The sequence below is a fragment of the Diadema setosum genome, chromosome 5, assembly GCF_964275005.1.
Source record: "Diadema setosum chromosome 5, eeDiaSeto1, whole genome shotgun sequence".
Lineage (NCBI taxonomy): Eukaryota > Metazoa > Echinodermata > Echinoidea > Diadematoida > Diadematidae > Diadema > Diadema setosum.
Genome location: NC_092689.1, coordinates 36307610 through 36335052, shown reverse-complemented (window position 1 = coordinate 36335052; position 27443 = coordinate 36307610). Strand labels below are relative to the sequence as shown.

General features: G+C 38.8%; 1 protein-coding gene across 1 annotated transcript in view; it reads left to right on the top strand.

Moving 5' to 3' along the window:
- The window catches only part of LOC140229339 (USP6 N-terminal-like protein), a 117661-nt gene that overhangs the window by 7508 nt on the left and 82710 nt on the right, over window positions 1–27443 (top strand). The window contains exon 2 of the mRNA XM_072309622.1: window positions 10559–10732. Coding sequence (XP_072165723.1) covers window positions 10729–10732 — 4 coding nt within the window. The 5' untranslated portion in view covers window positions 10559–10728. The remainder of the gene's footprint in view (window positions 1–10558; window positions 10733–27443) is intronic.

Sequence of the window (27443 nt, the reverse complement as noted above, 5' to 3'; positions counted from 1 at the left end):
GATGAAACCTGTATAGTCATGCCTATATTGGGATCAAAACTCATATCATTGATTTTCAAAAGATCGGATCACCTAATTTGTCAGTCTTGACAAATTCCGGGTCTAGTTATTTTTTATTATTTTTTTTTTTTTCCTGAGCTTTCTTTTGATACCAGTTTTGATAATGCATCTACTGTGCCTGTGTAAGATGCTGGTTGTCCAATTTCATTTAGACTTCTCATTTTATATTTGTGAGAGTAGGAAATGTTGAAGTAGAATTAACACGATACCCTTCAGAATCTGATGACTAAGAAATTACAGTGAAATTACAGCGAACCACGGATAGGCAATAGCTATTGCTTGAAAATGCGCTAACTTATTTTCAATATTTGGACTACCGTTCGCAAGAACTTCCCGACACGAGCGCTGCAAAGATGTACTTGTACTCAACGAAGCCAACATAGCGCAAATCGCACACTCATACGAAGTATAGCAAAGCATCGCGCATTGTGCGTACATTGCGTTGATCGTACATCGTGCTGTTTTGGCGTGTTTCCCACACGAGAAATCGCATGTGGTCTCGCTGCGTTGTACTCCCTCGTATTCCCGTGTATCCCCGCAGGTATGTCGGAAGTGAACGCCGATTTATCCACTCGAAGAAGCACGCGGGAATATGCGGGAGTGACACAGGTTACCGTGAGCGCTACTGTAGGTCTTTTTTTTACTTAAAGACGCATGAAAGAAAAACAATGTTTCATTCATTTATAAAAGTAGTGGCAATGACTACAACTTATTGTATTTGTAATCATTTTTTTTGCTTTGTTTTCGCATTAAAGTATAGAAGGTTGCAGAAAACTCAATTCTAATCATTAGTTTCATACTTCAGATTGAAGTACAGTAGTTCCTCTGAAATTTGAACAAATATGCACAAGGTGTGGTGAACATGACGTATTCAAGAAATGAATTGTATACAGTAAACACACACGCACACACAAATGAGCTTTATTATAAGCTGTGAATCTACGCTGTACAGTTATATACACTGCAACTTACAGTAAATGAAAATGAGCCTCTTGAAAAGTTCTGTTCAAGACATGCAACATTGTATGGGTTTACAGGATTATGACCTTTAAAAGTACAGCATGTGTCGGAGTCGGCGGATTCAGTAATTTTTTTTCTTTCTTTTTTTAATACCGATATGTACTGATTGGCTTGTGATCGCATCCGTACATGTGTAGCTCATCCACTGTGGCTCTGGGCAGGTGCGCTCGATGTTGCATGTCCGTCACAGTCTCTGCCACCCCTGCTGACATTGCGTATTTGTGCATCGCGCCATTCTGTCAATAAGGCATTATGTTGGCACAGTTGGTGCCAGAATTATTAAGCTATTATAAAAGCATGCTGCTCCTTTGGAGCCCTATGTACTTGAATATCTCATTTTTGAGACTGGCTGTGATGATGGATTGCTGTTACATAGCCATGAAATTGTATTCAAGAAACAAGGAAGTTAAAGATAACTTTACAAAATAGGAAAAGGTGTCTCAAGTAGAGGTAAAGGATGTATTGAAATAAAGGAGAACAAATTGAAAAGGGAAATGTTTGCTGTTTCACATTTGATGCGCATGAACAAATGTACATATTACACTGATAGTACATGTTGGTCCGGTTAGAGCTGTAGATAGTACAGGGGTCATTGCAGGAATAGATTGATTTTTTTTTTCTTCTTCATTGTTTATACTTCATTATGCAAGCATCTGCCTTCAAGGGTTTCTAAACCTTGTCGACAATGGGTTGTTTCACATTCCCCTCAATGTTGATATCTCTGCATCCAAACCAAAACCAATCTTAAATGAAAGGAGACCACACATGAGAGTAAAATGACCAAATTTCTTGTACATGTGTATTGCTGTCATTACAACCTACAATGTACATCTAGCTGTGATTTCGTTTTGAAGTCAATTTAAGTGATTATGGTGGAATATTTAGAAGAGCATCCTCCTTGACAATGAAGTTGTACAGCTGTAGTCTGGAGTATGATCTATATGTATGGGATGAGTGTATTTCCTCAAGCTGAAATACAGATCTACATTTGTACTTGTACAATGGGATGATAGTGGAGAAAAAGGCAACATTTGGATTGATTGCAAATGTTTGATAGCATGATTTGACATATGACTAAAAAATTCCATGACCATTTTAATGGTGGTATTAGTCATCTAATAACATACGTGTAGATCTGCATTTAATGGCTACCTTGAAGTACACCTGAACATGTACATTATGCATGACATAGTACATTGTAGATGTGACATCCACATAATAGTAGGGCAGATATGTAACAAAAATTGGTCGAAATGCTCACATCCGGCGGAAAGTATGAAATTTTGCATATAGGGGTATTTTGGGGCGCTGATTTCAAATATTGCCGGATCCAAGAGATCTGACCACGGGGTCGGCCGCCATTTTGAATTCCAATATGGCCGCCGTCACAAAACAAATTCAAAGATCCCTATCTTCAGTTCTGAATGACCTGTGGCACCAAAATTTGGTTCACATGAGCGTTTTGACACATTGAATTTGATGACAGATTGATTCGGAGTGTCTGACAAACATCGAATGGCCGCCATTTTGAATTCCAATATGGCCGCCTCGACGAAATATTCAAAATTCCTATCGATTTCTAAGTGGTGAGTGACCCTGAAATTAGGTGTAAACAAGTATTTTAACATACTGAGTTAAAATATTAACTGATGTGATGTGTCTGACAAACGCAATGCCTGCTATTTTGAATTCCAATGTGGCTAGGAAGACAAACATCACGACTAACATTCACGGGCATGTCAAAAAGTGCAGCAAAAAGGAAGCATAATGCACCTTTCACTGACGTCACAATGTAAATACATCAGTGCGCACTCTATCAGTTACAAACGCGCGCTCAATCAGGTAGCCTAATTTACAAACCCGAGATAGAGATTTTCAACACTCCAACATGGCAAATATGTATAAAAATTCAAGTTGGCTGCCGTGCAGCTTGTCAGACATATCAAATAAGTCTGTTATTGAAGTCATCATATCACCATGCTTTTATATATATCAAATTCCAATGGCTAATGTCATTCAGAACTGAAGATAGGGATCTTTGACGGCGGCCATATTGGAATTCAAAATGGCGGCCGACCCCGTGGTCAGATCTCTTGGATCCGGCAATTTTTGAAATCAGCGCCTCAAAATACCGCTATATGCAAAATTTCATATTTCATACTGTGAGCATCTTTTTCACATATCTGCCCCACTATAATGATGAGGGTGTATACTGCCATGATGCATGATGTACACGGTAACCTATGTACACTTGTACATTGAACTAATGCATTAAATGTCAGTAAGTGCATATTTATCTTGATCAGAAAAATATTTGTCTTTCTTCCTGACTTTGTCCAAGATACAGTGATATCAGCATATACTGTAAATGTACACCCTTTGTTATGTTAAGATTTAACATAACAATGTCGGAATTTCGGAGCTTGGGTATTTGTTCCATGTTCATCGTGTCACTGCCAGCAACCAGGGACAGCCTGGTGGTAGTGTCGCTGCCCGGAAAGCAGTAGATGACAGGTTCGAGTCCCACTGGTTCCTGTTTTCCGACATGTTTGTTAATTTGCAGATCAGCAGTTGCGATCTTAACAAATTTTCATTTGTAGAGGGAGACAAACTGAAGAAACTCAAATCCGAAGTGGAAGGAATGTGTACATAAAATGTGAAATTTCGTGGAATTATTATTATATTTTATATATACATGTATCGTTCATGTGTGATATCAAATATTGTTTATTATCTTTTAGTGATCGTGAATTCTGTAATCTCATTGGTCAATCAACCACTTAATATATCCCGTATTACGTGATATGACGTCATGATACTGTATTACACAGACAGCTGCGCGTGTACCAAAGACGCTTATAGGAAAGTGCGCGCTAATCCTGTACAAAACAAATGGACAGCGCGCGGTCCTCAAGCGTATTGCGCACATAACCTGAGACCACTAGACGCTTGATAAACAACAGCAACTTATCTGGCTACTGCACTGAGCAGTACCTTATGGCGTGTACGTGTACGTATTTGTATACGCGCATCGCATGCAGTAATCAGCTCGTGAAACCTAGGCCTAAGTCAACATGGTCATGGCTGACAGCCGGCGATTTCAACATCATTCACGAGGGGAAATCAGCGAGAAGAAGGTTAGCACTTACACTAAAAGATAAAATCGTTACCCCCTGCTTGTTCTTATGAAATACGGGAAATATCTACGGTCTGGTGCCATATTCCATTCGGCCTTCGGCCTCATGGAATATGGCACCAGACCGTAGATATTTGCCCGTATTTCGTGAACAAGCAGGGGATAACTAATAGTCTTCTGGATCTTATCCAGCAATGCCTGTACCAAAACTTTAGAAATTCATTTCATTTTAACAGATTGTCTGATTGTTCTTTTTTTTTTTCTTCTAAAATTTCACTGATGTGTTCTAATAATATTTCTGCATTCACTCAAGCCACATACTAACTTGTTTTTGGGTAGCATTTCCCTTTAACATACTATTGAAGTACAGTGTCACACGAGCTCAGAGCATGTGTCGGGCCTTTGACAAAGGAAAACCGCCAAAGTCAATACCATCTCCCATATCTGTATCATTCTCACATGCATGGAATACTTGTGAACGATGGATCAGTGTGAATCAGTTTGACGTGTGTTGGACTGTAGTCGCCCCGAATAGGAATTGTCACGGTTATCTAATACCCCCCCCCCCATACTTTTGCTAAATCTAACATGGAGAGTTTAATTCAAATTCTCTTGAGGTGACATTGACTGCAACTAATGGTATAATTTAATAAATAGATATTATTTCAGAAATAATATCATATATTGTACATCTTCCATGAGGAAATGACTATCCCAAACTTCAGATATCAAATTTACATATGCCAAATCATATGTGCAACTGGTGTAAATCATCATGATACACTATCGAAAGAGAATGACACCGCAGAAGGACAGATTGTGGTAAATGCTTTCTAGTTGGACTTCGTACAATCCGCAAGAGTGTGGTAAATGCTTTCTACAAGTATGTAGTTGGACTTCGTACGTAATCCACAAGAGTAAATGCACTACATGTAATCTGCATGTTCAGTGCTGTATATTGCTGTCCAGTAGTGTTTAGATTAGAACTGTACATGTTCTCCTTCAAGGCATTTAAAAAAAAGAACAACAACAAAAGCAAAAGAGGAAGTGCAGTGCTGATCTGTTTTTCTTAAAGATGAATAATGATAGTGTGATTTCAATGCTGTGGTATATGTCAAATCCCCGTGCCTAGAATTAGAAGTGGCAATGGCAAAGGAGAAGGAGTTAAGAAGAATGAGATGGCAACAGAAGGGTCTGTGGTTTTTTTTTTTTTTTTTTTTACTAAGTACATGAATCATGATCACTTCTCATGCCCAGGAGTCACATATTCATCTTAAGCACGAGTAAACAGCCTCCGAAAAATGCTCGAAAAGCACAGCCCCAAAGTGTGAAAGGGAAAGACCACATTTAGTGGCTACATAGATACTGTGACACCCACATGTTGACAGGCAGGCAAGGGCATTGTGTGTAGTATTTCATTGCAAAACGAGTTGCCATCTCCGTTCTTGTTAATTTGAGATATTGCGGTATTAAAGCTGCTGATAAAAAGAATGAAAATAATAAAGAAAACATTTTTTTTTTCTTAAATCATAACTGCAAGAATGTTTCTTATTGCAACTGATTGACAAATTGCCCTACATCGACGTAAATAAGCACTGAATTGATCAGTGTTTTAGTAGTAGCCATGATAAAAAATCATGGGCGTACATACTCGAGCAGGATTCGAACCCACGACCTCCTGATCACCGAACAGGCGTCATCTCCACTAGACCACCGAGCTTTCGCCCGACAGCAAGTGTTGGTTCTAATCCTTATAGCATGCAGCGGGTACTGCTTTGTTGTTCAAATTTATGAAGTTCTTCCGTCGAGATGTTTTCATTGCAACTGATTGACAAATTGCCCTACATCGACGTAAATAAGCACTGAATTGATCAGTGTTTTAGTAGTAGCCATGATAAAAAAAATCATGGGCGTACATACTCGAGCAGGATTCGAACCCACGACCTCCTGATCGAATCCTGCTCGAGTATGTACGCCCATGATTTTTTATCATGGCTACTACTAAAACACTGATCAATTCAGTGCTTATTTACGTCGATGTAGGGCAATTTGTCAATCAGTTGCAATGAAAACATCTCGACGGAAGAACTTCATAAATTTGAAGAATGTTTCTTGTTATGTAGAAAGTGATGCACACATGTGCAATGTACATGTATCATTGGACGGGTTTTACTTTGCTTATCTGATGATGGACTTACAGTGTATTCAAATGTTTAGAAACAGCACTTACAAACTGTATCCTGTTTTGTGATCAATCTCTTTATATATGTGATGATGCTGGGACAATTGAAATCATATCTTCAGTGATGATGGTGAAATTGTGATAACGGCAGTTGCAAAATCAGTGATGATGATTCAAAATGGAAGTACACTGTATAGTTATGATGGTGATAATGATGATAATCTGAGAGTTTATCAGTCGTAGCTTTTCTATCATTTGTCCATTTTTTTTGTTTTCGTTTTGCATCCTGATATTTTGAGCTATCTTCTGTCTTTATTATATAAGTATGATTTTGGTTTGTCACATTTTAGAAGTCTATGGGGCAAATGTTCCTTAAAATTGATATGTTTTTGAAATGTTCATTTTGACAGAGCATGTTGCAAGTCATGCAAGAGTACATTGCAAGCACATACAGTACAATTGTACAGTGTACACAAGTGATGGCATTGTTTCCAATATATGCTACCATACATATGAAGGTTAGTTATGCACAAAACACATACCGTAATACATTCTAAATACAATAGGATGAGTTTACTGCCAGGAATGGTGTATTGACTTTGCAACATTTGTCTGATTGGATTACATGTACATGTGGGCACTGTGTGTTATTGTACATTGTCATGTCCATTAGAGTAATGTACCATCATCTCCTCATGCACTTCTTCATGTCATACATGTACACTGTGTATGTGACCCCCATTGATGGTAGTGATGATGAGGGTGGTAATGATGAGTACATATAAGTAAGGGGAGGGCTTCTTCTGCCGGCCAGACAATGACCATTAACCTCAACTGTTTTTTTTTTTCCCTCCTGCTGATTGACATGCATGTTTAGCTTGCTTTAGTGGCCTATCAGGGCAGACGTCCTCAAAACCGTTTGGAAGTGCATTGGGAAGACGTCAACCCCCCCAGCAAAAGCATCACATTGGCTATCGAATGGGACTGTGATATTGCTGTATCATACAGTACATTTTTGTTTAGCTTTTATCATGATAAAGTTCGGGAGAAGTGTGTGTGTGGGGGGGGGGGGGGGATTTACACCATAACCCTCTACGAGATGCTGCTTGCCTACTCTCTAAAATCATTGTACCATTCATCCATGTGTGTGAGATGTAATGTGTGGAAGTGTGTCTCCCAATTTACGTAATCCCAGTATCACTCTACAGTCTGCCCAATTGAAACACAATTGGATATTTTGGTTTACTGCTGCAGTCAATGAGTAAAGCTTGACTTTGTAGAAAGGATACATGCTAGAGGGTTGCTCAAAACAGTGAAGTGAGCTTTGTGTTAAAAGTGCATACAGACTGTAGGTACAGGAAAAGCTTTAATAGGGTGGAACATAGTGCTAATCTCTTGTGGTATATTGATGCCACACAGGCTTCCTTGCATAGCACATACAGTACCCCCTATTTAGTTTAATATTCAGATATTTCTAAAAGGGTGCATGGGGAAGTGAAAGAATAATATGATGTTCACATGACCTTTGTGATTTGTGAGAATTTACCTACATTGATGCATGAAACATAAAACAGATGTTTGTAGTAGAAGAGGTGAGTGTGATGTCTAAGAATTATGAATATAGTTATTCACATTTGGATTAACTTGTCATTCACTTCAACATGATTTAACCACAGAAGACAGTCATATTGTAATATTGCATTTGACGAGAAGATACTATAATGATGGTGTTGTATGTAATGAAACCTTTACAGTATTTAAAGGATGATCAAAATTTTGAGCAGCAGAAATCTACGAAGAAAGTGAAGTTATCCATTGCAAGAATGCATAGTGTACACGTAGTGTAGCTTTTCATACCCATAGTTTATACTGCATTATGAAATCATATTTTTATAGTTTTATCAATATTTGTTTCCAAATCTATTGATATGAAACATGAAATGCCATGTATATCTGTGTCGAAATGGGAACAGAAAAAAAAAATCACAATTTCTGCAATATTGTACAGTCATATAGTTGCTGATTGTATTTCAAATATTTTGTGTTCATACAACTTTTTGAATTGGAACTTGGTATTTAATGGTAAGGCTGAATTTTTTATCAAGGACATCAGTAACGGATTTAGGAATGGGGATTTTCCCTATTCAGGACGAAAGTTCTAAAGCTGCTTCCCACCTTAAGACGTGATACTTTGTGTTACGGGAGGCAGCAGTTTTAGTGTTGTTCATTTTGCAAATCAAAGTCAGTTGACTTGCAAAATTTGTGAAAAATACTACCTACATGTATTCAGTATTCATACAAATGTATGCCTGTGGGTTTCACAAACTGTCATGAGGCGAGCACTGTTAAGACAAGGTATTGAAATAACCAGTTTGAAATATTTTCAGGATAACTGCACATGTGTAGTATACAGACCAACACACAAATCCACCTCAATATTCCATGAGAGGATGCTGGAGCTGGGGCTAGGGATCTTGGGAGGTACGTAGGAGAGAATTTACCTTGCCTGGGAATTCATTATGGTGGAGATGTTTTCTGTGTTTGTTGCCTGTGCTTTGCCAGAGGGCTGCCAAAAGGCATCTGACGTCAGACCTTTGCTGTTTTCATTTAGTCTAATAGCGTTTTGTAAGTGTGCCAGGTGCTTGCCTTGGATTTTTCTTTCTTCTTCTTTTTTTTTTTTTAATGGTATCGCTAGTGTCTGCAGAAGGTGTTGCATTCTCAGAAGTGGGAATGTGGGCAAGAATCATTAAAAAAAAAAAAAAAAAAGAAGAAGAAATGTTCCCCTTTTATAGCCCCTGTAAAAGAATCTACTACCAAAAACTGACCAGGAAGAAAAGATGCAGGACACCAGTATATATTTTATTCAATTTTTTTTTCTCACAATCATTATGAAGAAAATGTCAAATTGGCATTCCTCAAACGATGGTTATACAAATCTATTAGGTGTACATGTAGTACATCATTACTGTAATGTTTAGAGTTAAATGACCACTGGAATTTATTGTGTAATTGAAAATTAATCATATTTGTTGTAATATTTGTCATTTTTATGTGAAATGAGCTCATTGTTGCATGATATAACAAGATGAAGCATTCAGTTTATTGTTTTAAAAAAATGTCTGAAACTAAAAATCTTTGTTAGATGTGAAGTGTGACTGGAAGCAGAGAATGTCTTCAGTTGTTGTAGGAAATTGGGTGAAATGTGAGAAATTCTTTGCATTCCTACATGCAGTGCATACTGTACAGTACTGTTTACATGAAGTTTACCACTTCTGTGTCTGCTTTGAGAATCTCAAGATGAAATTTTCATGACCTTTGGAGGACTTGCAAGGAGGATGTCTACTTGTTTAATCTAGGACTTGCATCGGCAATACAATGCAAAGCAAGTACAGATGTACACAAAAATGTACACAAACATGCACAATGTAGATATCCCCATTGTACAGTGCTCGCAGAGTAAGAAGTTATCAACATGTTTGTTTGTTTGTTTGTGCGTGTGTGTTTTTTTTTTCCAATAAAAAATGATGTTTCTTTATGACTGTGCAAGCACTTGCAAATGAATTAAGTAAAGTTACAAGTTTAGTCAAGACAAGCCTGTAGTGCTTACACAGTTGAGAGAAAAGATGTTGGGAAGTTTGGCTGTGTTTTATGTAAGTCGAAAGAGAGAATCACGTTTCAAAATGCATTACAAACGGCATTTACGAATGGGTTTTGAAACGCGATTCTCGGGGTGCCGCATCATCTAACCTCTTACAATCATGATTCAAGTGTTGTCACTGCGAGCTGCTTTGTGCTGTTCTGCTTAGGAAGTGGAGGTCAGCTTTTTGTAAGTGATGGCATTTATACTGGAAGTTGACCTTGGCAGCGTGGAGATATAAACATGTTTCAAAATGGCATTGCGTTTATTTACTCGCAGAAAGGCGAACACGTTTCAAAAGGCCCTTTGAATGGCTTTTCGAATCAGTGTTTCTGAATGTATTTGAAAATACGGTTGCGTTTATCTATTGCCCATAAATGCCTCAAACACACTCAGTGTCTTGATTCTGCCTCGGCAGAAAGTTTTTAGATAAATGTACCTTTGATACGATAACTGTATGTATTGGTGTACTGTATCATGTGCCACAGATGTAACATACATTTCTCTCTCTCTCCACCCTCAGGTCTGTGGCAGCGCTCTCGTTGATGCATGGTACGTGCCGTTGAATGGTGAAATTTTCATGCTTGCCAAACTTGGAACTGCTTGCCTCGCCCGACGTGGGAGTCGTTCCGATTGTTCCAAAGTGCGCGTAATGAAGGAATACGCTCTATTACGCCTCAACCCCGTTCTGAGATGAGTAAGTACGAGTACACTGTGCCCACCATTCCATGGCCTAATATGCAGTGACTACCTAACTCCTCCTCCTCTTCCTCCTTCTCCTCCTGTCTCTCTCTCTCTCTTTCTCTCACAGTGAACCACTTTTCCGATGTGTTTGTTATTCATATTTCATACATGCATTCTTACATTTAACTCAAGATTATCCAAGGTAACCCAGAATTTTGACCACACTTGTTTAAAGGTTGTGTGACCTACAACAAGATACAAAATTGGTCACATCTAGAGTGAAAAAAAAGGATAAATAAATGCATCAAAAAACAAGCGTGGAATAGAATTTAAAAATAGACCAGTTTAATAGTTCGTGGCATTGTCAAGAGAAATAAAAAACAACTACAGACTTTGAATTCATAAGGGATCTATTCCCCTGTATGCCATGATGTAACATTATACCAATAAATGGTAAATGGTAGTATTTTCAAAAATGTCTGCTGCCATCCATTCAAAACATTGCCAGGTCATGCCATCAGTGTGTAGTGTATGTGTGACTGTGCTCAAATCGACGTCAATTTCAATGTATCACTCATCTATATCGCCATCACTGTCAACATCATCCATCAAGAGCATCAGCATTGTAACCATCAACATCAACATGATCGTCAACATCGCCATCATTATCATTGAAATCAGCATTGATATCAGCATCAACATTGATATCCACATCAACATTGATATCAAAATTGACATCAACATCAGCATCATTGACATCTGCATTGATATCAACATCAGTCTCAATATCAATATTGACATTGATCAGCATTAATATCATCTATATCGACATTTTACATCAACAATGACATCTGAAGTGATATCAATATCTGCTATTAAAGCATCTTTGCTGTGATGTTATTCTGACATTATGGTGTGTGGGAGTTACATGTATGCAGAAGTGCTTTATATACCTGTACTGAATGAAAATACTTATATTGTGAGATTATTCACTGCATCATATAAGGAAAAAAGTGGAGCGTGTTCATAGAGGCTCAAGTGGATGTACACATGTACGTTATACACATGCATGCGAGAATTACAGTGACTTCGTGTACAGAACATGATAGTTGGTCTCTGCAAGTGTAGTCCCACCTAATCACACAAATGTACCTAACCTGATCAGAAATTCTCTCCTGCCACTAATTTGCGAACTTGGATTTAAAGCATGACCGCACATTCACAGAGCCTGCATATCAATGTCAGTTAAAGCAGAAGGATGTGACGATTAGATCTTCACAGAATTACTCAATGCATCAAACAGAGGTCAGGTACAATGTATATAGGCCTGTACTGTGAGGATACTACATGTAGGTTGCTCTTTCTGAAGGCATTAAAAGTGAAATATGAAGGCTATGATCTATTGTGCCAGGGAAGGACGTAAACTTAAAGCGAAACCGACACTAGTGTCACGCACCCACACAGTTCATTGTCATGATATTTTCACCGTACATTCTGTGTGCAGAGTGATGTGAGCAGTATCATCAGTTTAATAGTCCATACACAAAAGGTTTGTGTTTTGTGACTGAGCCCAGCTTTGGTCTTAGATACATTTTATGCATGTAAATGCACTTTAATTGGTGCCAAAGGTTGGATGCGTGATATGAAATTATGTTTTTGCACAGGGATTTATGGCATATATAAGAAATTTATGGCTTCTTGAAAGCTCCATTTGTTGCTGTAATGCACAAGTTTGACATGATGCACAGTTTTGATGCTAGTAATAGAATTATATGGCTTTTTTTTTTCTCTGTAGAGAAGTGCTAAACATTGAGTGTTGCTGCACGTAGATAGCCTTTGAGGGAGAGAAAAAAAAATATTGGGAATGTGATAATCAAAGGATCTTGGTGAGATATTTTTCATAATCAAGTGTGCGTGTGTGATATACAGACTTGATATTGAATATTTTTTCTTACATTCTCAAAAACCATGGATATTGTACAACTCAAAGGAACAATACACATTGCAACAAAAACTTTATGGAAAGTACATTTGTGTATGAGCAACGAGCATATCAGAGGAATAGTGTTTGGTTGTGGTACACATGGAAAACTTCAAACCCTGTGAAAACATACCTGTTATGCGGTATTTGTATGAGGTGTCACAATTTCTTGGTACAACTCATGTACAGTTTATATTCAACTTCGTAGATGATGATATAAATGCCATGTACAGCATATGCCTCCCTCCCCCCCCCCACAAAAAAAAGTAAAAAAAAAAAAACAACTCAAGAATTGCAAAATTATCTTATTACACTTTAAGTTACAAAGAAAATTAAATGCAAGTAAGATTTTGACATCCACTTACATGTACCCACATAAACATGCACATGCACACAAACTTACTGTATACACCTACTGTAAAAGTGGATATTTTCGCGCGAGTAATTTTTCACGCTTGACTGGGTAAGAAAAGTTTGCGTGTTTTTAATTCCGCGGAATCAAGACATCATGCTTTTTATTTTATTTTCGCGCTAGTTTCTGGTTGCGCGAAAATTTCCACACCGCGAAAATTTCCACTTTTACGGTATTTTTGTACACTTATTATACTATTTTGTGCACACTAACAATATCACATGCATCAACATTCAAAAAGCTCTGAAGGTTATAATCTGCTTGATAATTCTGTCAAAGTAGAATATTGTTTTACTTAAAACTGTTTCTGATATCAAGGTTGTGGTGTACACATGCATGTCTAATTAACTTTCCATGGTTTACAGAGTTTGATTTTTTAGACTTCGTTTTGTTGGTAATGCATCAGATTTTGCTGAAACATGCAACCCCAAATCCACTTTTTAGGGGGAGGGGGTGGGGAGGGATTTGTACTCAGATACATGTAGTACAGTACTGCCATGATTCAAAAGTTTGGGATCTCATTATATGTTTATTGCCAGTATGTACATTCTATGTGTACATGTGTTGACATAAAATCATGTACACACAATGTATATTTGTAAGAAAATTTGAAGCATAATATCAACATGAATGGGATGTCACGCTTTATGTCATACCTACAAATAGCTTGATTAACAGAGCACATCTTTAGTAGGATTGTGCCGTTTAAGTGGCCTGCTATTTTGTGTGTTACTGAGTAGGCCTATGTGTCTTCGCCTAATGCCACTCATATACAACCGATCTACAGGCTGTGATAACTGTGGCATTTTTTGCCCCATTTTTTGTCAGCGATAGAATTAGCACACAGAATAGTCCATTCACAACAAGCGTGTTACCGGAAGAAAACACTCGTACAGAGTAAACGTGGTGTATATATGCTGTAGTGTGAAGTAGTACTACTACAGTGAGTGAGAGAGATATATGCTTGTAACAGACCAATGTTTACAGAGTCAATAATAGCTGTGAGCTGTCCTACAGTGAGTGTACGGTGTAAGGTCATGCAAGTGGTGTATATAGTGAATTCCGATCTTGGTTTGAATAAACTGTGGATAAAATGGAACGGCCCGGATTGACAACTCGGACAGGACGTCACGGGCAAGATCAATATCAGCTGGCCTCAATTGGATCTGGAAGTCTGCGCTAACGTCCTTAGCAAGGCAGATGGAGTCTCCATGCTTACAATGCAGAGCTGCCAAGTCTCCCTGATTCTGCAGGAGTCTCCCTGAAAATGTCAAAATCTCTTCATGTCTGAATAAGAGAATTTTAAAATCTCCCTGATTTGGGAATTATTTTCGCCCATTGAATGCATGTAACACACAGATATCTCCCCGATTGCTGTGTGGAATCTCCCTGATTTAGATGTGGGAATGTTGGCAGATCCGACAATGTACAATGCGTTCAAAATGGGCCTGTATTATCCCGGTATGTCTAGTGAGACAATCATAGGATGTCTTTTCATTCTAACACACGCATGGTATACATTTTACATTGTACATTATACGTATACCTGCACAAAGCATACATTGTAAAACTTACAAGGCAAGTCGTTCCCAATGTGTAAGGTCATCTTGGGTGACATACAAATTTTGGAACTAAACATGGTAGTGCTCTTTGAAGTTTAGTATACTGCTCTAGTGAGTCTTGTTGCAAAATTACAGAACAGTCTTTACTGTATGTCTATTATGTCTAGCACTAGTAGCAGTGTTAAAATAGATATTTGAATTTGTTATACACAATGTAGAGTATACTGTGTTTATTATATACATTACATGCAGAGTCAATACTTATACATATATGTATGTGTGAAAAATCTATTTTATGGTGGTTGTGGTGAAGGCTACAGAATGATACAGGTAGGCTCCTAGACAGTTTGTCCCTATGTAATTTTGATATGTGCATGTTGCAGCCCAAGAACTTCAGGATAAAAATAATCATGGATTATGTGAGACATGTCAAAATCCAAGTACTGCATCATACATCAGACAGTTTTACATGGGAATGTAGGGTAGCCATTTTTTTTTTTAAATCAATTTGTATCTTTATGTATTCATTTTTTAAGGGGTTGGGGTAAATCCTTTAATAAGAATTCTGCAGGAAGGAACATTCTCAGGACTTTCTATGCCATAAAGCATGTTCTTGGAGAGGCGATGATGCATGTGCAAAAATGGCCCACGCAGCTTTACGATGGCTCATAGCATTCTCATTGTGTGTGCAGCCAAGCCCTGTGCCGACGCTCAATATGCCACACGGCAGTTCTGCCCAAATTGGCAAGATTATCAACCAAGCCTCCGTGTCGCACGAGCTGATGACTTTGGGTGCAATCAGCTGTGCAGAGTAAAGTGTGTGTTGTGCGTGCGCGCTTGCCTGCCGCCAAGTCCCGAGTTAATGAAACGATTGCCGAAACCTTCCACCCGCCCGCCTGTTGCAGAAAAGATGAACTCCCCCATTGTTTATTCAGCAGCATTTGCAGGTGATGGTAGACTGAGGGTTAAGTCCATGTATAGATCGACTCTCATTTTCATCCAAATGGAATGCATTCCACATGTAGACGTGTTAGCATGCAATTAGATTTCTGGATCAATCCCCCCCCCCCCCACCCGGTTTATTTGCCGATGCACACACACACAGTAATACAAGGTTAAGCATGTGAAAGTACTCTGAACATCACCGTAGGAACATGTAGACTTGATGTGTGCTGCAGTGCTGCAATTTTAAAATGCATGGCAAAGGGATTGGAGAGGAGATGATGTTTAGATTCGATTTAGCTCTTGTCAGGTATGTACACTAAGAGTGTAAATGTATGTACGTTAAATCTCCTGTGCTGTACTTCAAGCTTGTTTGAACGGTTTCTGTTCAGGTACGAAGCTGGCTGTGTAATGAATCCGAATGGAAGCGTGACATTCGAGGACACCACTCTTTGTACCCCCCCGTCTGACTTGGCCCACCCCACAGAAGTATGGAAAAAAGAACAGAAACAGAAAACACATAAATGAGGGAAAAACAACTTCCCAAATGCTATTGAAAGGACTATTCATATTTTGTACGCAAATATTATGCTTCTGAACTTGAAATTTATCCAAGTAATAGATGTACCTCCAATGAAAATTTTATTCAAATTTGTTTATTTGTATGCCCTGGATACTGACATGTGATGCACAAGCTGAGGTAGAGACAAAAATGAATAATCTAATTTTCTACCGCCTTCAGTCCAAAGTACTTAGCTTATTTATGTATGCCACTTCAATATTAAAATAGCTTGCAGCCCACAGTGCTATGCTGTACGCTGTAGCTGCAGACTGGAGCCAGGGGTCATTCCGGAACCTTTGCACCCTTTTTATGCCTCCGCCACGAAGTGGTGCCGGAGGCATTATGTTTTCGGGTTGTCCGTCCGTCCGTACGTCCGTACGTCCGTACGTCTGTACGTACGACCGTCCGCAATCGTTTACGCGATAACTTGAGTAATATTGACTGGAATTTTACCAAACTTGGTCCAAGTATAAAGTATGATGGGGCAATTAATTGATTAGATTTTGGGTGAAATCGGCCAAAGGTCAAAGGTCAAAGGTCAAGGTCAAATCATTAAATTGTATCTGTTTACGCGATAACTCAAGACTGGATTCAACAAATTTCACCAAAATTTGTCTGAGGATGATGTATGATAGGACAATTACTTGATTAGGTTTTGAGTGAAATTGGACAGAGGTCAAAGGTCAAAGATCAAGGTCAAATTATAAAATTTATCTGTTTACGTGATAACTCTAAACTGGATGAAGCAGCTTTCACCAAACTTGGTCCAAGGATGATGTATGATGGGGCAATTAGTTGAGTAGATTTTAGTGACATTGGCAAGAGGTCAAAGGTCATAAGGTCAAGGTCAAGGTCAAATGCTAGAAACGTTGCTATTTCCCCATATCCATGCAGTGCCCGAAGGTATTATCTTGAACTTATTGTAGACATGTACTACTGCATAAAAGATTCTCCAGAGAGAGTTTCATGTCATAAGGTCAAAGGTCAAAAGGTCAAAGGTTAGGTGAATATGTTACAATTTCACTTTTCTTGCAAATGGTTCAATGTATCTTCATGGAACTTGGTACATACACATGTACTGACTGGCAGGGATTTTCTAGGGAATGTAGGGGTCTTGGGTCACTAGTCAGGGGGTCAAAGGTCAAGGTCAACTCCTCAAAATTTTACTATTTCCCTCATATACTAGTATATTATATGCAATGCTTACATTATTATTTTTAAAACTAAAACTTGATATATACATGTATTCCCTAATGGAGATTCTCTGAGAAATTTCCAGCCGGAAGGTCAAAGGTCAAAGGTTAAGGGTCAAAGGTCAGGTTTAAATGCAAATATATATATATATATATACATTGTATTCTATACTGTAATTACACTCTTTCTTCATACCTTGAAAATTACTCAATGCATAACTTAAAAAGGGTAGGTCAGAAGTCAAGTAAAAGTTCTCAATTCCCCAAATACAGGTACCTGCACTCTTAGACAATAGTATAGCAAACCTAGTTCAAGGAAAGTGAACATTCAAGATATTTCTGACAAACCTGTCATATCAATATTTTGTCAGTTTTGTGAAACTGTCATAACACATTGTGAAGACATTGTACCATACACCTATTGGGAGAATCATGCATTATGGCGGAGGCATCAGTCCCCATAGCGACATTTCTAGTTATAAATGCAAGGGGTGGGAATGGGAATGGGGGGGGGGGGGGGGAAGGGGGAGGGGGAGGGGAGATGGTAAAAGATGAAGGATGGAGGTTGAGTGAGAGGAGGGAAATATCTAATGAATCGGATGATTTGAGGGCAAGGGAGAGCAGACTTTCAAATCATGCCAGGATGGTGCGAGCACCAATTAGATGACATCAGGCACACCAGTCCTGTAACAAAACAGCAAGAAGGTCACATCAAGCCCCCTCAGAACGGACATTGTAGTTGCTCTATAGGAATTACTGCATGAAATTTTTGAAAACTTACACACACACACAAAAAAACAAATCCCAACACACCAAAAAAAAAAAAAATAGTCAATGGTCATTTATGCAGGAGTTTGATGCATTCTAATTCTACATTAGCTCTGAATGGAAATCTGAAGTCATTGTCAAAGTCAAGAAGTTATGTTCTGCCAGCATCATATTTGAAAGATCTATACTTCACGATGATGCTGGGGGAAGAAAAAAATCAAACTGAAAAGAAACAAATACATAGAACCTCTCACAGCAACCATCTTGACAACTTTAATAGATATCCAGAGAGGACTCGCAAAGGAGTGCTTAAACATTAACAATATTAGAACATTTCTGTGAGTACAGGTTGGCTACCAGTCTGAGGCAGAGTCCAGTGGGCTAGAGGACAAAGTACACAATTCTATCTCCTCTGAATTTCACAAACACCACAAAAATAGGTATTGTTGGCAAGCATTATAGTTGGTACACACTTGTACGTAACTCATACTTTTAAAGCATCCTTAACACAGTGGATACATGTATATACAGCTGTAGGCCTTTCTTTGGAAAGTGTACTGTTTGATTGTAAACTATTATTGAATGCGATTTGATGTCTATGGTGATATAGTTTTATTCTCCCCCCCCCCCCCAAAAAAAAAAAGAAGAAGAAGAAGAAGAAGAACAAGTTGTAATGTGCACATGCAATGTAACTGTAGGACAGCTGAAACTGCTATGCAAGTTGTACGTTTATAATGTTATGAAACGGGGTGTAGCATGTCAATGCCCATAAGATATGCATGTCATAAAAAGAAAGAGGATGTGTGCAATATTTACCTGGTAAGCACAGGAGTATTGTCACATTCTTGATACAATTGCACTCAAGGTGACTTAAGGCACTGAAAGTATAATAGGATCCTACATGTTATGATGGATATTTATGGATTTACAATGCGTCTGCTTTTGGCCTACCCAACTGATCATGGATATTCAGGTTTCGGGTTTCATACTGACACTGAGAGGTGCATGGTTCCGCCATTGTTTCTCAACCACTTCGACCCACCCGATGGTAATGCTCACACAAGAGACTTCTTTTCGACATAGCTTGTGTCGTATTAGTAGGAGAGTGCCGATATACAGTGTATTAACATGTGGCCATGGTAGAATGATTGATCCGAGGAATTTGTAGTTTTTTTTTTGGTTTGTTTTTGTTTTTTTTTATAAATCATATATATTGTCCAATATTCTTCTTTGAATCTCCCCAGTTTCAATGAAAAAGTAATGTACATGTAGATGATCAGTTTTATCAGCATATCAAAGGATTGGTGAGACTTCTTTTCTGATAGATAAACAGGTTGGGAGGGTAAATATCTCATGAATCTGCTCATTTAAAGCTCTTTGAATGTGATTATTGAACAAAGGGAATTGTTTAAATGTAATAATTCAGAATTTATGGCCCAAAGCAAAATCCTAGTGGACTTGTCAAATATCTGACAAATACCATCATTTGAAAGAATTTTAGGCTGTAACATGTACAATGCAAGTGTACTTCTACATTTTGTACAAATTAATGTCAGATAGATGCAAATGATGTTTAGCTAGAAGGATGTTCAACTGTACATATAGATCTTCATGGAGTGTTGTGTAAATGAAAATGATATTGAACTGTGAAATAGTGAATTCTTCTCCTGGTATTACTTGAAAAACAAAACAAAACAAAACTAAGAAAAGATATGAATACGTTGATTGGATAATTTTGATCACTGACTCGATTCAGGCAGATATGACTGTAGGTCTGGGACACAGACTACATGCATTAGGTACACCATGCATCCATTTGCAAAGCGTTATTTGTCGGGGGGGGGGGGGGGGGGAATGTACCGATAGAGGTATTTATGATACAGATCATGTGGATTGCTTGTTGCATGAAGCATACAGTCATGTAGTCACTGTTGGAATGGCGAAGGCTTTAGCTTGGTGTTTTTGTGTACCAGTACTCACATACATACAATGCTGTATGTCTCATACGACTAATATGTATAATGTAGCTCTCTGTAAGTGGTGGTCCTGGAATGCATGCCTTTGAAATGTGCAGTGATGAAAGTAACAGGAAGCAAGCATTCTTCATTTGTCACAGAGTGGACATTTGTAAGGACAGTGTAGTAGCCATATCTTCATTAGATATTAAAATACAAGGTGACTATGTGTTTACAGTGGTGCGGAATGCGTGGCTTGCCATCCACTAGCAGTTTACCTCAGACAAATCTTTTGCTCATGTGGTTGTATACACTATATATTTGCTTCATGGAGGATGTCAGTTTGGAATTTGTTTAGTAATTTGCTGAGAGATTAAAGAACAACAAGACCCCCCCCCCACACACACACACACCACGGTCCTTGACCCATGGCACACACTTTAGGTCTTCATAACCCATGCCCGCGCAGCTTGCTGTATGTGGGGCTATGGTGGGCAAGCCACCAGATGAGGGGCTAGAGCATCACTGGCCACTGTGGTATGCCAAACAGACTCCCAGGAGGAATGTCAACAGGAGTTGTCCTACTGACACTCTCAACAAATTACCCTTGCATTCCTGACATGAGAAGAGGTGGGCTCGGTATCAATGGGCAGGCCCTGTTCACATGCCCAAACTAATTCTGTCGGCAGTTCTCGCACGAAAGGCTATGGCAGACTTGTGGACCGTCGCCCAGCGCGAAGTAGTTATTGCGCATGGAGTGCAAGGTGTGTGTGGGTAACATGTTTCATGCTTCCCTTGCCATTGATTTTTTAAAATTATTTTTTTAACAAGAGCGTATTGATAGATTTGAAGTATTTTATTTTGTGTACTCCATAAGAACCTGATGTTAAAAGTGGTCGCAGATGAGTTTTTGAGTGCTGCACGTGAGTTTTGATGATAAACATTTGGGTTACTGTAGTCTCTCTTTTGGGGGAAGCTTGTAACAGAACCGAGCTGTCTGTGCTAGGCTTGACATTCCAGATAGGTTGCTTGCTTGTTGTCAAGAGTCAATGAGCTGAATGAGGGTTTGACTTGAACAAAACACTTACTTGGAAGGCTGCTGAATTTAAGCTAAATTGTGGCATGCAAGAGAGATATCATTACTGGAGGATATCAATGTCTATCTGTTCAAAACCCCTCGAGGAGGGTTTTTGTCGGAATGTGCATTGTATGCTAATGTCTTCCTGAAGACTTTCCTCTGAGTATAAAGGGAAATTTTTCCACATTCTGGTGGAAAGAGAGCCAAAACTGTGCATGAGCTCAGAACGAAACTGATCAGCAGTACCATGACGGTAGTAAATTCCCACTTTCACTGTTCCGTCTTCCTTACAGTTTTCTTTGTATTCTTCTTGTTTTTTTTTTAACCCATTAAATACTTGCATCCTTCCCTCCCTTGGTCACATACTTGCTAGCTCCTGTACTGGTTAACAGAAAGAGAGTGAGAGAAAAGTAGAAGACAATAACAACAGCAACCCAACCACAATAGACTCATTTGCCTTGCTGTGCCTGGTTGTGCCTGGTTTTCTGGACCATTCCAGTTTTCCCAAAGAGGGGCTGGCAACCCATTAAACACACACTCTCCAAGACTATTGCACAAGCTACATGTACCTGAGTTCAAAAAAGAAAAAGAAAAAGAGAAAAGATGTATAAATAAAATATCTCTGCAGGCTGTCTCTAATGGTAATATCCACATATTCCATATTGTATCATTCACAGTATGTAATTGTTGGATTCAATTGAATGAGTGGTCAAATCTTGCTTTTAAGCAAATATTGAGAAATCTATGTGAAGTTACACGCATATATGAGCTTTTGGTAGAGTTAGGACAAATCATTTGTTGTAGTTTTTCTGAAGTAGTCACTATATATAAACAGTATATATGTTTTCAAACTTAGCAACACAAAGAAGCTGTAAACCTTGAATGAAATCATCAATGATTAACTTTGAATTTTTATCAGAAAGTAAATATATGTTTGGGTAAGATTAATTTTGTTGCTGATATTAATTTTTTTCTTAATCCTGCTACTTTTCAAATCAGATTTTATTTTTTAAAGACATATCAATCAATCAATGACCAGATATGACAGAAACAAAATTATTATATTCATTCATGACTGAGGTTTCCTAACAATGTGACCCAGTTTCCTCATAGTATTTTTAGCAGTGTACAGGAACTTTAGATACATTGTACTGTATACATTTTTTTTTTTTCAGTGACAAATATTTCAACTTTGCAAGGTACAAGTACTGTGCACCTACATGTCCAAAACACTCTTTGCACACCATAAAAATAATTATGCTTATGTGCAAAATGATGTGTTTTTATGTATCACATGAGTATACACGTGTATGTAAATGCATATTAATCATATTGTACATGGGGAGGGGAAAGAAGGAGAGAGAATTTCAAATTTGTGGTGTGCAGTGATTTTTTTCCCTTTGTCTTACTCTAGATAGTTGAGCCCTGGCCAATTTGTATCGCCTGCAAACCCTCACCAGTTGCTAGGCAACTGTACTACACAGATGCATGCATTATACATCATACATATACACCACTATAAAGGCATTGGCAGGTGGAAATCGGGATGGAAGTGGGCAATCTCCTCTCCGCGATTTTCCAGACGCCTCGATTTTGACAGTGACTAAGAATTTCGACTTCCTCGTCACGGCGTGAAAACAAGAAGACTTGGCCGGGGGTCAACTCGATAAGCCATCTCCGCTCTCATTTCACGGCGTTAAAGGTGGTGACCGCAGATGTGTGGAGCATCATGCTCCGCTGCAAACCTACTTGCCCCTTTATAGCCCGGGGCAACTAAAACACGCTTACACACTGGTGAAATTCGTTTATGGGTTCTTGCCCTCTTAACAAGTGTGGGAACCTTTGCTGAAGTGTCCACTGGTGCAAGTAGAAAAAAAATACTGTGTGTGTGTATGTGTGTGTGTGCGCGCACGTGTTTGTGTAATGCTCCGCATCAGAGACTTTAGACACCATAATATTTGTCAGAGCTTGGTAAAGTAACATATTTATCAAAATGTATCTTACTGTATACGCCATATATTTCGCGAGTCTAAATTTCTGCGAATCGGGAATTCCCGATGATTTCGCGAGTGGTTGAATTTGCGATCGTGGAGTCCTGTACTGAACGGAGAAGTGTACATGCGTACGTCACATTCACATCGGGATCAGTAGAGTCAATATTTTCGCATGTCTTTAATTTCGCGAATAGCACCTGACTCGCGAAAATAAAAACCTCACGAAATATTCGGCATATACAGTATTCAAGTTGAAGAGATGTGCCGTAATACCGGGCTCATTGTCGTCTTGCAACCATGCATGATAATAAGACTCTTTTTTTTTATTTTTTATTTTTAGTTTTACATCATAGGCAAAAGGCAGGGTATACCTGCAATGCGTAAAGAAGGATTATTTGTCATTCTTAGTCAAGCCTGAGGATTGCTCTGTTGTAAAGTGTAACGCACGACATTTGGATGTTGATGGCCCGCTGGGAGGCATTTCATCTAGTGTTTTATCAGTGATTTTCACTGATTTTTCATTGACAAATTTGCTCTCAGCCAATCGTATGCAAGGATTTCAGTCACTTACATTGTAAAACAGCTGTCATTGGTGACTGACAAGTTTCGTGAAATGCTGCCTCTGAAGATGACAGTCGTAGGGTTGTGATAGATGGGCTTCCAGTCGAGCAATGCCACCTGTAAAGTTCATTGACCTCCAACTTATATACTGAGCAGTATACTACTTCATTGCCTCAGGCAGTGATGAGCAAAAACCCATCTACTGTGAATGTTCGCCATTGATTGCCCGGACAAATCTGGCAAGAACCTTTGCTTTGATGAATGAAATATGAATTGACCGGTAAATGAGATTTGTGTATGCGTGCATACAACATGTTGTGTAGAAACCCCCTTGGAGACGGTGAAATCAGACAACCAGAAAGTTTGTGTTCTTGGTTGTGACTTCTGTGTCTATGTGGATTATATTTCTGGTGTGATTTGGACGGGGCCAATGCCCCCTCTAGAGCTTATACTGACAGCTGCCAAATCAATGAGATGGGAGCATGCCACATTCATATGGCTGGCTGTCACAGGGGCGGGGGGGGGGGGGGGGGGTGGTTGGGAGGGGGTAGAGGAGAGGGCTACTAATTGCAGGATAGCTCGCATGGTCACTGTCTGCATCCAGTCTGTCCAGTACTTATTGACCGTTGGTGACCAGGACTGAGAGAATTTTTTTTTCTTTTTTAATCAGATGGAGTGTGACATTGCTCTCTGCAACCACCATAACCCCTTTCAGATGGGTCTATGTCATTTGCTGTTTCTCCTGTGTGTACACTAGTACCCTGAATGCTCTGCATGTGTTCAGATGTGGAATGATAGGTCTGTTCATTCACCTTAGTGACTGAATAGTGTGTACATGTTCTGGTGCAGAAATACCTGGCATTATTATTGGCATTAGAGATCAGACATTAAGTGACAGAATGATGTGATACTGGGGTGGAAGTATCAATATGATACATGTACCACTGAATAGCATATTGTAGACTGTGTAACCTCCCACCCCCACCCCCATCCCCACAAACAAAAGAGATGCAATACCTCATTAGACATTTTGTTATTCTTCATTGAGTGCAAAGTCCAAATGTCACTTTTTTATGTTGATAGTTTGGGAGAGATAGGAAAATACTATTTTCTGTCCTCCTACACCTAAGTATACCAACTGCATGTGCATTAATGTAGCCTCACATGGGAGGGTGTTGTATTATGGCAGCATTATACACAAAACTTTGTTCACATTCAGCCCTCTGCATTCAACATCAACTCTTCCAAGGAACTTTTCATATCCGGAGGCCAGTGATGAAAACCCGGAGCTCCAGTGCAAATTGCTGTGTCGCGTCTGATAATTGACTCGTATGTCCGTCGCCATGGCGACGTCAACATCCGAAAACGATTAGTTTCAAGGAGGATGGATCGTGAAATAAACAAGAGGGGAAAGCTGTAATGTGGAGAGAGTCATGCAAATGAGGATGGGCATGTTCCCGCTTTGTGGTAGAAATGTGGTGGGTAATATGCATGCCACAATACCTTCGCTTTCTAAACCAGTACAGAGTCTTATGAGAAGGCTTCTAGGATATTGATAGGTGTTTGATTTTCATGGAGGAAAACATGCCTCAAGCATCTGTTTGTTTCTGTAAATGCATATTTAAAGTGAGAGTATCACTATCAGTGACTGGGGCTTTTGAACATGTATAATGCAGATTTATAATCACTTGCGCTAATCCAAATTTGCTATAGGTGTTTTGCGGCAACACTGGACAAGCTTTTATGATGCCATCATAGCACCATCATATCATTATGTTCTTCGACCCCCAAATGATCTCTTGAATACCTCTGTTACAGATCATCTAAGTCACATTCATGATCAATTCTCCATACATACATAACTTTTTAGTACATTTTCCCTTTCTGCTATACCACTACGGCACTCCCTGTTCTTTAGTAGCATCATGTCCGATCTATAGCGCTGAACCTTCCCCGTGGCATCCTGGTCAGCTTTGGACTGAAATGATCCAGCTTTTTCCCTTTTCCAACTTTTTGAAATACATGAAACAGATTCTTCTCCTGCCCTTCCTGAAATAGGGTTATGTCATAAACATCTTGGTTGTTTTTTGTTTATTTTCTTTGTTATCATGAGAACATGGGTCCTATTTCTTAATAGATGATGTAAGGACACTTACTAAATCTTGTTAGAATTGCAACTTCTTTTTTTTTTCAGCAACAGCTAATGAGTATCACAGCAGAATTCTTGTCATAGCCATGACACTTGTCATTGTAGCAAGAGTTGCTCATATAGCAGCAGTTTATCAAATGGTTGTCAGATGGGTATTTAGATTTCTTTTCTTTTGTGTGTGTGTGTATGGGGGGGGGGGGGGCAGAGAGTAAATCAATTTACGTGTAAGTATCTCTTCTCCGGCTACGCTAATTTGCCTCTTGTAATGTGATGCTATTATTCAAAGTTTACTTCCAGTTTCTTTATCAAAGGATATGAAGTAAGATAAACTGGGTATTGTCTCAACCTCTTTCTATTTCTGCTCTTTCTAACCAGATGGACATTGAGCCCAGTATTAAGAGGGCTTTCTGGGCTGAGGAGGACTTTTGTTTACATTTTTTACTTTCAAAACACATGTCAATGAAATTTCTACAGCATGGCTATGACTTCTGCCAAGAGAAAAGCGAGCAGTGATTGATAAATGGCATTTGTGAAAATTACTGAGCATATTTTTCATGGTCATAACTCTTTTCTTCTGTACACTATGTATGTTATTTTAGTAGTATGCATAGATGTGCAATGCTTTGATATTGGTTCTAAATTTGTGGGTCCACTGTTTCAATGGCATTAGAACATTGGTCACATGTATGCACATACAGTAGGTATAGACTAGAGCTCTATATGTCAGGCATCCTTGGTTGCAACTGGGTGCACGCAGGGGCCAGCAATATATAGAATCGTTCTTTGTTACATCGATTGTGTCGAGTGATGCATTGGTTCAGAGTGCCAACCTAGTAAAAGATTGCACAAATCTTGTCCTTTGTGGTGTCAGTAAGCATGTTTTAGATGAAAATAGTTGTGATATGTTTAAGGTATATCAGTCTTAATATAGCAAACACAAAGTCTTTGTGTGGTGGTACCCTTTAATATTCCACTAAACAGTGTTTAGAGAGTTTTGCAGTGAAATCTATCCTCCTATCACATGTGCACACACAAAAACAAAACAGGACAGACAAACAGGAGTAAGTGCCAGATAAACCCTTGTAAAGCATGTACTTATGGACACACAGATACACTGTGTATGATATAAAAGACATAATCATGCTTTAATTCTTTTTCTATACTGGTACATCTATTTCTGGCATTAGCAGTCATATGATTCCCAACCTACATTGTGCAGAGATGCCAACTGTTACTTTTTTTCTTTTCTTTTTGTGCAGTATCTTTTTGGCAAAAGTACTGCCCGTTTCATGGTAAACTGTTTTTCAAAAATTTCATGACTGCACATTTGACTGTTGCGGGAAAGGTCAAAATACTGTATTTTCACTGAATATATACCCTTTTTAGCCCTCTGACTGCTACAATGTACAATGCTGTTTACAAAGTTGGCATCCCTGAATGTTCAACTAGATAATTTGCAGTCGCTGTAGGAGATACTCTAAGTACGTGAAAAGAGTATCAGTGGACACGTCCCAGATATGTCATCTCGGTGGCAGATTAAGAACGGTAGGTGTGACAGTGATGTTGC